We start from the raw sequence: 12,044 nt of genomic DNA, 5'->3' as shown, positions 1-12,044 counted from the left end.
CTGTGCCAATGCAACAAAACTCCACCCCTTTTGTATATGCACTATTACATTTTGTGATAGTGTAATAAACCTGCTTATGATTATCAACTATGGATTTTAAGTCCTGAGTTGAAATACTGCCTTTTGAAAACACAATGTTTATAGTATAAAATGATTGTCAGGTGATTTTTTTTCAGACACAATTTCACAGACTCCTTAAGATTACTTTTACTTTGAAAACTGGGAACATTTAATTCTCTTTTTTCTACATAGTTAGAAAAAAACTAGAGAGAGTTATCAGTTGTACTTTGAAGCATGTTTGAAAAAACATAAAATTAATGGTTATTAATTTTCAGTGAAGAATTCATTTATACAAGTGTACTTTCCCAGTGTTAGAGTGACATTTAATGATTCTCAAATGACCAAGTTACATGAGTGACTTTAATGAGGGAACAGCAGGATTTCTTTCCAGATTCCAAGCAGCATTTTTAAGACGACTGAAGCCAAACACAGGATAGTCCCATGATCTGAAAAGCTCATTGCACAGAATAATAGCAAAATTATATTTGGGAGCACTTATTATTATATATTCCTTTTGACTGGAAAAAGTGAAATACTTTGAATATCCATTTTGATTATCAGGTTGCTGAATCTGAGACCTGTTTTTGGGTGGAACTCTATGAAGTGGGGGAAGGCGCAGCTTTAAACGAGAGTGCCAGATTTGCATACATTATAGTTCCAGAGAGTGATTCTGCTCAGAAGGATCTCATCTACTTTGCTGTGGGGTCTCGTCTGGCTGTGGCCCATATGAAGACCACTTCAATTAGTCTCAAAGTGGTTAGAGATTCTAGCACAGCACTTGCTATCTCAGTTGGCTACAGAACTCAGGTAAGATTGACACATTCATTCACACACATATATTGCAGGATTCATCTGATGAATGAGCTGCAGCTTACAAAAACTGATGCCTTTTAATAAAATTCGTTAGTCAAAAAGGGTGCTGCCAGACTTCTGATTTTTCACATGAGTATATTTTTTGTCATGTCCTCATTTCTTTTCTAATAAAAAAAATTCTCTCATACAAAGGATTTTAGTATTTATTCTTTGTAGAATAGTTGCAAGTTAGAATAGTGGTTTGTAAGAACATGGTAACTTTTTCTCTTCCTAAGTGTCGGACAGATCTTTTTGCTCTGAAACCAATCAAAGGTGTATTTACCTAGTAAATGTTTACCTAAAGACTACTTTACCTCTTTTATTCATAGGAAGAATCAGTGCCCATTCGAAATACCAGAAGTTACAACTGAAGTCAATAAGCTGTAGATTTCATCTAACAATGACAGTCCTTTGAAAAATCAGTGCAGTATAGTCAATCTGGATTTAGGAGAACTGTTTTCAACCCCCCTCTGGCAAAGTGGTTATAAAATAGTCACTATCTGGTTGCCTTAGAATGGCTGAGGATGTTGTTTGAGGGAACAATAGAAAATTGAAACATAATTATGCACAGGAATTGAATGAAAAAACTGTGAGATTATTTTGTTCAGAATTTGTAGAAGATTACTCTTCTGAGTTTCATTTGGGACATCTGTCACCTTGGGTTAGTCCCTCTTTCTGGAATGATATGCTGTGATATTTGAAAGGTGAAAGGTCCCCTGTGCAATCATCAAGTCATGTCTGACCCTTTGCGGGGACACCGCTTTTGCAATGTTTTCTTGGCAGACCATAGTGGGGTGGGTTTGCCATTGCCTTCCCCAGTTGTCACCTTCCCCAGCAAGCTGGGTACTCATTTTACTGACCTCAGAAGGATGGAAGGCTGAGTCGACCTAAGCCGGCTACCCGAGAATCCAGATTCCACTGGGATTGAACTCGGGTCGTGGGGAGAGTTTTGGTTGCAATACTGCTGCTTGCCACTCTGCACCACATGAGGCTGATATTTAGGCTGCAAAAACCCTATCTAGCATGGTAGTAAATAGATACAGAAAAATTGAACTCTTTGCTGTTAACTGATGGTTTCCCTGTTTTGTTCAGTCAGATATAGTAGCCCTAATGAGAAGCCAGGATTCATTTTGGTTTTCCTGAATAGAGTCTCCAGACCAGCAAGCCTAGTGACCATAGACAACAGGATTAGAGTTTGTTAGAAGCCCATTTTTCTCCTTTCTTATATGAATTGACATTACTCTAATTTTGTCCATTGGACCACATCACTGGTCCTTTGTGAATCAACTGCTGTTTGCTTTTGCCAGTTCCACCACCCAAATGGAAGGAGAGGGTACCTTGCATCATTTAAAACAGCCAGGAGAAAGTGTCTCTTTTTCTAGCTCCCCTTGCTAATTCATCATAGAAAATTAGTTGTTTGACTGAAACCTGGGGTATAGATTAAAAACCAACAGGCCTGTACAGTTTTTAGTTGGTTTGGTTTTTTTATATATACTGATATTCCTCAGAATTATTCTAGTATTGAGAAAGAACTAAATCTGGATTCAAATAAAATACCAAGGTGCTATAATGCCCAAACTTGCAAACCATAGAATGAGCAGAAAACACTATATTGCAGAGGTACTTTCTGGAATTCATTTCTTTTAAGCATCCATGTGTTTTTCTATGTCTTTTTACGTGTGTCTGCCAAGTGTCCAAGCAGTGATCAGGTGTTCAGGCAATTGGTTCTTTTATATCCAGAGACAAAGCATGCCAGTGGATAAAGAAACTTTAAGCTTCATTATAAACTTAGGCAAATAGAGTTAAATAGAAACACAGTTTAAACAGTTTAGGCAGATTAAACAAAAGTATAAAAAACATAGCATAAAGAAAGAAATCGTAACATACCAAGCAAGTTGATACCCAGTCCCTTTTATGTTGCCAGGAGCCTCCTGGCCAAGGCAACAGGGACCCCCAGGGTGGCAATATTCCACAGCACCCTGCGTGCAGGATCTGTGGAGAAACTCTCCAACCCCCAAATCAAGCCTAGGAGTTTTATCAAAGTCTGGCCCTCAAACCTCATGACTATGTTTCCATGGTTGCAGGCTATGAGATCTGACCTTGACTAGGAAGCTTCCCAAGGCTCAAAAACACCTGTCTGTGACATCATCCAAGAACCTGGGAAGTTTTACAGATAAGCTAGTGCTTAACAAAACAATCTGGGGGTTTCCTCTTATCTCTCCCCCCACTCCAAACAAAGATAAGTTCTGGAGGAGTGGGCTTATTCTTTCAGTCTTGTGGCTTTATCCCCCTCCTCATGCCAAACAGAAATAAAAACAACCCAATTAAACATCAGCATAACTCAAACTCTAATCTTATTTGTGTGAAGGAGAAAATCAACATATGCCACTTAGCTCCTTGAAATAACAGTGGTCTTGCATGTTGCCACTACAACATGTCACAGTAGTATCTTGATATGTTACCTTCCATCATTACCATTGCTAGGCATTTCATTTTGGTTCTCCTAGTATTAGATTTTCTCCTTCAGTCTGATGTTGACTCTCAGATCTGTGTGGAAGTTAGATAGCATTAGTTGTTATCCTGAGACTTCAAGTGGTGTTTTCTTCCACCTTATCTACAGTATATTTCATATAGCCATCAACAGCCACTGTGCCTCCATGACATAATGATCAGGCCATATATTCTCAAGGCTCATGTATCTCTTTTGTCAAGAATTGAAAGAGTTACTACTTTAATAAATTGCAGAGAGAAGTTGCATTAACACTCCCACATATTCCAAAGAACTTCTTAAGAACCAAATGCAAAACACTGCATAACCCTAGTGGTAATTCTATGGCAAGTTTGTTGCTCTTTCTGTTCCTCTTCAGAGAGGTATTGTCACTAGGACTAAATCTGGAGTTTTTCTGGCTGAGAATTGCAAATTAAACATAGTTATCTACATCTAGATAGGTAAACTAAAGCGTTGAAGATCGTTATTAGAGTCAATGAATGATTCTACATATACTAAATACAAGCTTTTGCCCGTAAGGGAAATAACTGAAAAAAATGATAAATAATCTGTGGTTTGGAATCTTTGCAAGCTGGGTTTATTGAAGGCTTTAGATCTAATCACTCAAAATGCTAGTCCACAAGATTAAGTAGCTTCTGGGATGTAGAGGACAAGAATCATTTTCCTTTCATTCAGATATTATTGAGCTTTATTGAGAGAAATACATTTTGTCTAATATCTATTGTTTTCATATATAAACACAGCTGAGTTATGGGCTTTTATGGGCTTTTTCCTCTTAGCCACTGGCCAGTTGCTCTTGATGGCTATAAGTTAATAACCATTACAATCTTATAATCTATTACAAACAATGCTCTTTTACCTAGGTGCATGTACATTACATATATGTCAACTGAACATACACATGTAGGATCTTGTGACATTGAAACATGGATGTGTAAGGGAAATCGTAGGGTCCCAAATGTAGGTTGACCCTGCCTAGTTGCTGAAGGAGGAGGTGCCATTCTGAGCTGGCAGATGACCTCCATGTTGCTAACTCAGGAAATTTCCCCTGGTTAGTGTTGTGCAGATGACTTGCTGCTGAGTAGCCAGCAATACCCTTTGTAACTTCTCCGAGTTGATAAACTGGTGAAAAATAACATGTATAAAATATGGTCCCAGACTCCTTTTGTCTCAAGTCCTGCCTACTGAAAGGCCAACAGTTTAAAAAGACCTGTCTTTGGAATGAATACTCCTCTGTTCTGAAAGTGAGGGAGTAGCTAACTCCTAAACCATTTTACCAACCATAGTAGGCAATTTAAAGATTTAAACATTCCCTGGTTTGGTGATATGGCATTTTTTTGCCAGAATACTTAAATCTGAGCCAGAAAGATGAGATTCTAAAACACAGTGTTACAGAGTGTCTATCATGTACTGAAATCTTTAGAAATGTTGGTAGTTAGAAGCAAATTGTTCTTACAAATTGCAGTATAATTAATTTCTTACCTAGACATTTATTTCCTTATTTCCAGGAGCTGTTGAGACCTGAAGCTCTTGGTCGTGTAATCATATCACCTGCCATTTCTGGACAAGATTTTATTGCATCTGAAGGAACATTGTATTTTGAATCTGAAGAGAGAAATGCTCTTCTGGGTATAACACTCAGCCCAAAGACTAGATATATAAATCTGTTTCCTAAACGCTTCCAAGTTATGCTGTTCAATCCTACAGGAGGTGCCAGAGTTGATAGCATCTATGGTATCGCCAACATCACCATTGTCTCTGATTCAAACTCCCAAGCAGTCTGGGGTCTGACAGATCAGTTGTTCCAACCTCTTGATGATACTATTTTGAACCCAATCCTCCAGCATTTAAACATCAAAGTAGTCACAGAAAGTACAGAAGAGCAACTTGCTGCTGTGATGTATATCATAGAAAAGGTACATTTCTGGTTCTCCCTTCTGCAGTGATTAATGATTTCTTAGAATTAGAAATGGACACGTTCTTTGAAAGATGAAGTCAGGATGGTAAAAGTTTTGACCCAACAATTGTTTTGGGTCAAAAATACATGCTTATTAATATGTAGAGGATCTATAAGCTGTATTTGCCTGCTTAGATAAAGATACTTATCCAAATGTTGAACTGAAATGAAGTGGAATGAGCAGATGATACACAATGTCAGTGTTAAATATCAATACATTGATCATGGCATAAGCTATCTTCACTATGTATTCAAGATTAGTGCTCCACAGAGTTTTAGCTATAACTATTATGCAGGAGAAGAGCTCTCTTGAAATCAGTGGCACTTACTCTCAATATTTATTAGGCCTGTGTTTATTTTGTGTTTGAAATGTGTAATTTTCACCAATTGTCCCAGTATAAAAGAATTCAATCTTTTTATGCACTGAACTTTTTTTTTCCAATATTTGCTTCTCAAGGTAATATCTGAAGGTGAAAAACAGGCACTCACTGATCAAAACAGAAATCTTTTGTATGAAATCCTCTGTGCACTTGCTAACCCCAAACGCAAGGATACTCAAGGCTACAGCTTCCTTGCTGATATTACTGAGAAATTTGCTTTTTCTCTTCTTGTTGGTGTAATGTGTGGCTCACAGGGTGAAAGGTAAGATGTTTTCTACATATGTATTACGCACATGTTAACAGCAGTGTTAATGTTAAAGGCTATTTGCAGATCTGTGTATGTAGCACAGTCCTGTATCCTAGTGTGCAAAATAAGCAAATTGTTCAAGATGTCTAACATCCTATGAAATGAATCCTTCAGCACTCAAGATCTGGATCACATATCTTTTTCCTGTCACACTTAAAAATTTTTGAACTGAAGCCTGAAGACGTTACAGTAATTATTAATAAATTAATATTTTATACATTATTCATTTTATTGCTGATGAGCCAATAAGTCAATAACTATGAGCACACATGAGCACCTACACATTTTTCCTTGCAGATAGTAATTTTCTGATTACTTAAGCTTGTTTTTACTGTTCTGTTTAACAGAGGTAAAACCATCCTTGACCATTGCCCTTATATGGTAATCACGTCCCATCACTGGTATCCACAACAAATCAATGGGCATAGATTTGATGGAAAAGATGGGGATTTCATTAGAGTTCCTGACCATTTGTTGGAAGTCTCTGCTTCATCTCATTCTAATGATGCAACCTGTAGGTTCATTCAAGTCACTGAATATAGTAGCCAGCAATGGTTTATAGCGGATGGTAGAGGAATTGCCCTAAAAAATAAGGTAAACTGTTAAACTATTTATTAGACCAATATCCTGTGGGTTTTGTTTCCATTAGAAATTTCAGAGTTCCTTATATGATGTTTCCAGTCATCTTACATTCAGGTATTCATCAAGTTCAAAACTTCTTCATTTTATTGCTCTTACAAGATTGGGTTGGTTTTGTTTCACCTCATTTATGATATACTGAATTTAAAAGATATTTTAATATAATTTCATCTGAATCAGCAGCCACATTAGTATCACACTATTGTTTTCTAGCTTTAATGACTTCTCATAGTTTACAACATCATGTGCATGATTCGGATGCAGAAAGTGGTAGGAATATTAGCTTATGGCAAGCAAATATGACTTACGTAGAATACCAAATAAAACTGATGATACATGAACGTTGTTCACAAAGAAAAGGCTATGCATGTATCTCTTTAATCCTGCTATACCTTGATTCTCATTGCTTGTATAATGGCTTTTCATTGTCTCATTGCCTGTGATAGCACACGGGGCCTATGTTAGTGTGCAAGAGAATCCGCTGCCAGAATCTGTAAGGTGGTTTCACAGATAATTGGGGAGCCATTGCTTTCCGCTGACCTAGCTATCAGGTTTTACGTCCTCAGCTGCTCCGTCAGAGAGACTTTTATGAACCTTATTTAAGATAGATGAAAGCTAATGATCACTATTATTGAGGAAATGCTAGATTCTGAATTTTGAGTTCCATAAGCAACTCTGAGTGTTGGTGCAGATTTTGAATGACACTTATAAATGAAGATCAATTGAATATCTTAAAGCATTTTACTGGAAAAAATCAACTGGAGCTTGTGACACATTGACGTGTACAATTTAGGATGATGCAGTGCTGCAGATTCAAAGGAAATATATATGATTCAGAGCACACATGGGAATGCACATGTCAGGAACACCTTAAAACATCTGTGTTTTCTGGGTTTGCACAGCTGACCTCTGCAGCTGCCATACTATTCTAGGAAAAGACACATTTGGTTTCAGGTGTTTCTGACAAATGCCATGTGGATGTCACCCATATCTTGGAGCATATTCCTTCCTTGGAATCCAAAGTGCTACCCAACCTTAACAGAATTACCTTTATACTCAGATTTCATGCATGTTTATTCAGAACTGCTGCTTACTTCAGTGAGAATCCTTGTAGAAATGTGCGGATATAATTATAGCTTTATTTTACAACAAAGCTTCTATGAATGTAAAAGGGTGCAACCAATAGTTGGATTATTGAAACTTGTTACACATGAGGCTACCCTTGAAAACCCTTTGGAAGCTGCAGCTGATTAAGCATGTGGCAGCTTGGATTATCATGGACATACCAAGGTTTGCTCATGTAACATGGCTAAAGCTGTGTTGGCAACCAGTTTCCAAATGCAATTCAAGGTGCTGGCTGACACCTTTTATACCATATATAGCTTAGGGCCTGGGTATGTCAGGGGCTGCCTGCTGCAAGGGGAATCAGCCTATCTAATATGATCAGGGAGAAGAAGGTCCCTCCACCAGGGGAACTTCAGGGATTCCATTCTCATGTCTTCTCAGTGATGCCCCTCCTTATTCTGGAGAAACCTCTTCACAGATATAAGGACTGTCCCATCTCTGTTAAGGTTTCAAAGAGCATTAAACACAGCTCTTCTGGAGATGGATAGAATAGATGGAATATTGACTATCCACAAAGTGTGAGTGCCTTTTATTGTTGTGGGAAGTTTGTCTTGGATTTTTGCTGTTATTTCTAGGTTTTTAATCCTATTAATATAAGGAGGCAGGAAGCTGCTCAGAGTCTTGTTAAATTAATAAACTGAAAGTATATGCTTTTATACATGCTTTCGTATGTAAGATTCTGAAGATTACATTCTTAAAGCAAAGATTCAATTAATAATGTTAAGGGCACTCTGGTTCTGTAATTTGGCATCCATAAGATATGGATTCAAATCTTCTTGACATTTTGTCTGAGATGGAATTTAGGTCTCTTTTTTAGAAAGCAGGTATAAGCTCAATATCTCTGCAGTAGAGCAAATCCTTGCATTATGAAGTTTTAGTCAATGTATCTTAGGAAGGATGGTGGGGAAGTACCTCAAACTGGTACCTAATAGAGAATCGCTGTCTTTTCAGGATTTACTGATGATCTGCTTGGAATAAGATAGATTTTAATATTTAGTGTAAAATACAAATCATGTGAATATTTTAAAGGCAAAAAATGTCCATCTTTCCCATTTCAGGTTTTTTCAATGAGTTTGAAGGGACAGAGTCCAATTCAGCTGAAAGATAATAATGAGGTCATCTACCGGATTTATTCAACAGATAGCAATATAATTCCTCATAAGTCCTTGTGTCTTCTTTGGAATCAGGTTGCTGAAAGGTATATTTCTAATTCCTTTTGTGTGTCTGTGTGTGTGTGTCTGCTGTCTGCTGAACAAACACACACTGTAAATTTATTAGTGATGTGCTGCTCTGAGGTTGCAAAGTGAAAGGGGTGCTTCATAGGGGTTTGAGTGTGCTCACTGCATCTGTTGGTGCCTCCTTAAAGAAGCTGTGCCTTCTCCTGGGCTCACACAATTCTCAGAGTCCCAGAAAAATATGGAGGCTCTGACAGGGTCAGACAAGTTTATTGGAACCTTATGCCTCCTCCTTAATGTGTTCCTTGTCTCGAACAACTGTCTTCTACCTGGCTACTGTACAAATTCAGGGAAAGGTAAAACTTCTTTAACAAGGCCCTATAAGGTTTCTGCTTTGTATCTGAAAACATACACATGGACATGTAATTGTTCCTGTATATAGTGGTATATAGGAGCTTTCTAACTCCTGACCAAGATTTGACGTAATAACCCAGTTTAATTTCATGTTTGAGTTAACCTATGAGGCTTTGGTTGATCCCTGCTGAGAAAATTAGTTTTAGACTCTCTCAGGTTTCAGAAGTCTCCCACAGCCCTACAAAACTATGCTTTCCCATAAAATTTGGCGTCAGTCAGGTTAAATTCTAAACTTTGTTTGACTTTATGTTCCTTGTGGCCAGTCATTCCTCACTCTAGCCAATAAGTTCCATGAAACAAGGAACTTTATTCTGGTGGATTTTCAAAAGTGTGTTGGTTCTGTAATAGACCAACATAGTTCTTATAATATTTCTTTATTTTTTTGACATTACTGATCAATTTAAGAAATAACAAATTAACTGCTAATTTTGGTTCCCCCTGTAGTTGGCTGTCTAATACTCAATTCTGTAAGCTGATGGATGATTCCTCCAATTATGTGGAATGTTCTTGTTCACACATGTCAATTTATGCAGCCAGTGCACAGACAGACAGCTTCTCTTCTTACAATGAAGCTTTCTTCTCTTCTGGTTTCATCTGTATTTCTGGTCAGTTATGTTACAGTATTGTTATTTTTGAATTATATACTGATTTAAAAATAGATAACAGTGGCAGTTCTTTCAGAAAATCACTATTTAAGTAAGCAACATAAGGAAAGCTTAGAGAACTATTTTAGACATGTACAGTGAAAATTTTGACCCTCATTGTTTACTCCGATATTTTCCTGCTTTCAAAACAGCATAGAAAACTGACTTCTACAAATCCAACTCTCCTCTGGATCCTTCGAAGTAATTTAATGATAATATCCTCAAAAAATACCTTATCTTAACAGGGAGAAAAATGCAATCAAACAGATTTTATGCTTTCTTTAGCTATTAGCCAAAGAAGGCTCATTTGATATATCTTCTTCCAGTTATTTAAATTCAGTACTTATTGATTTCTCTCTAAGTAGTTAACTTTTGCCCAATGATTACTGCTAAAATTTATAATTTTACTTCTGTACACTTAGGGCATATTCACACATTATATTTTAGTTATAAATCTAAATTTTTAGTAGGGTATTTAAAATTTAGATATTTATCTAGGATAATTACATTTGACAAATGTAATGCATCATGGAAGGATAATAGAACAAAACTGATTGAAATTCAGAAAATTTTGGAATGTGTTTAGTTATTATACTACTGTTCCTCCAGTAGTGCTTGTTGATATAAGTTCTGTGTTATATAAAGATACTTTAATATATAGCCATACAGGTTATGAATTCCAGCACAGAGATTTTCTGTAAGGTATGTGTGATTTACCATAAAAACCTGAGTGCTATGAAAGTATCTTAGAAGCAGAAGTTAAGAGCATGACAGGGGCACAAGTGGGGGCAGAAATGATTAAAACTGCATCACAATATTACAACTCAAACTCTGCCTCTTTTGTGCTTGTGTTGTGACGTTGCATTGTAGCATCATGACCTTCTATTGTACATCATTACCTCATTATGCCATTTGGACAAAACCTTATCTTGCTGTGGATATCCTTGGACTGGAATTTGTGAAATGATCTGAATTAAACTTGGCTTTCTTAGATTAAAGTTCTCGTTTAACAATTTTGCTCTGATTTTTATTTTGGCTGATCAACTAATTATATTCTAGGTATCATTCCTGCTTCTTCTTTTGTTAAAACAGGCTTCATCTTGGCTATATTTTCATACCTCTTATGTACCAGAACATCAATGTTTGCTGCCAAACTCCTTACTCATATGATGGTCGCCTGCTTGGGTACTCAGGTAGGAACATGTTGAATACAATGTAAGGCTTTCTAAAGCAACATTGTCTCATGTCCTTGTTTTCATCCAGTCTCTGATATGTTAAACCTAGATCTTCTATAGAAACCTCATTCCATGTATGATTAAAGTCATCTTTTTCTTTCTGATTATTTCACATGAAATTAATATGAAAGCATATTTTGGAGTTCAGTACTAATTCTAAATATATGTTCCAAAATTAGCAAATAAAGCAAAACAAGTTTGATAACACCAGTAGATTCTAAGTACTAAGTTCTAGACAGATATGAAATAGTTACTGTTCAAAGTAATTATTTAATATATTCTTACTACATTACAGTTAGTTACTAGTAGTATGTAAAGAACATCAGTATTACAAAACAAGAAAAAAGAATATGGGTATGTATATATTCTTCCTGACATTGTGTATATCAGAGTTTTCAAGTCTGTTCTTAAAAGTTTTGTGCTTAGACTGGTTTGAAAATACAGATAGTCCTCGACTTATGTCCACAATTGGGACCGGAATTTCTGTCATTAAGCGATGCAGTTGTTAGGCGAAACATCATGTGACTGCATCACTTAGTGATGGCACTACCTGGCAGCCTCAGCCACCCCAGCCCAGACCCAGCCGCAGTCACCCTCGCCACCCTGCACTCTGAGACCCCTGCTGCCCTGTGTTCCGCCACCCCAGCTGACCTTCGCCATCTTCTTGCTCCTGCTGATGAGGCATGCCCAGCCTGGCCCTTCATGCCAAGAAGTCCTTTTGCGCCTCATGCAGTGCCAGGCTGGGGC

General features: G+C 37.1%; 1 protein-coding gene across 1 annotated transcript in view; it reads left to right on the top strand.

Moving 5' to 3' along the window:
• Positions 1-12,044, top strand: part of ADGRV1 (adhesion G protein-coupled receptor V1) — a 252,597-nt gene that overhangs the window by 121,229 nt on the left and 119,324 nt on the right. The window contains exons 76-82 of the mRNA XM_063295429.1: positions 622-867; positions 4,930-5,337; positions 5,836-6,020; positions 6,413-6,659; positions 8,888-9,027; positions 9,863-10,023; positions 11,155-11,255. Coding sequence (XP_063151499.1) covers positions 622-867; positions 4,930-5,337; positions 5,836-6,020; positions 6,413-6,659; positions 8,888-9,027; positions 9,863-10,023; positions 11,155-11,255 — 1,488 coding nt within the window. The remainder of the gene's footprint in view (positions 1-621; positions 868-4,929; positions 5,338-5,835; positions 6,021-6,412; positions 6,660-8,887; positions 9,028-9,862; positions 10,024-11,154; positions 11,256-12,044) is intronic.

This window comes from Candoia aspera, chromosome 2, assembly GCF_035149785.1.
Source record: "Candoia aspera isolate rCanAsp1 chromosome 2, rCanAsp1.hap2, whole genome shotgun sequence".
Taxonomy (NCBI): domain Eukaryota; kingdom Metazoa; phylum Chordata; class Lepidosauria; order Squamata; family Boidae; genus Candoia; species Candoia aspera.
The sequence above is the reverse complement of the archived record's forward strand: the minus strand, read 5'-3'. Positions and strand labels throughout refer to the sequence as shown.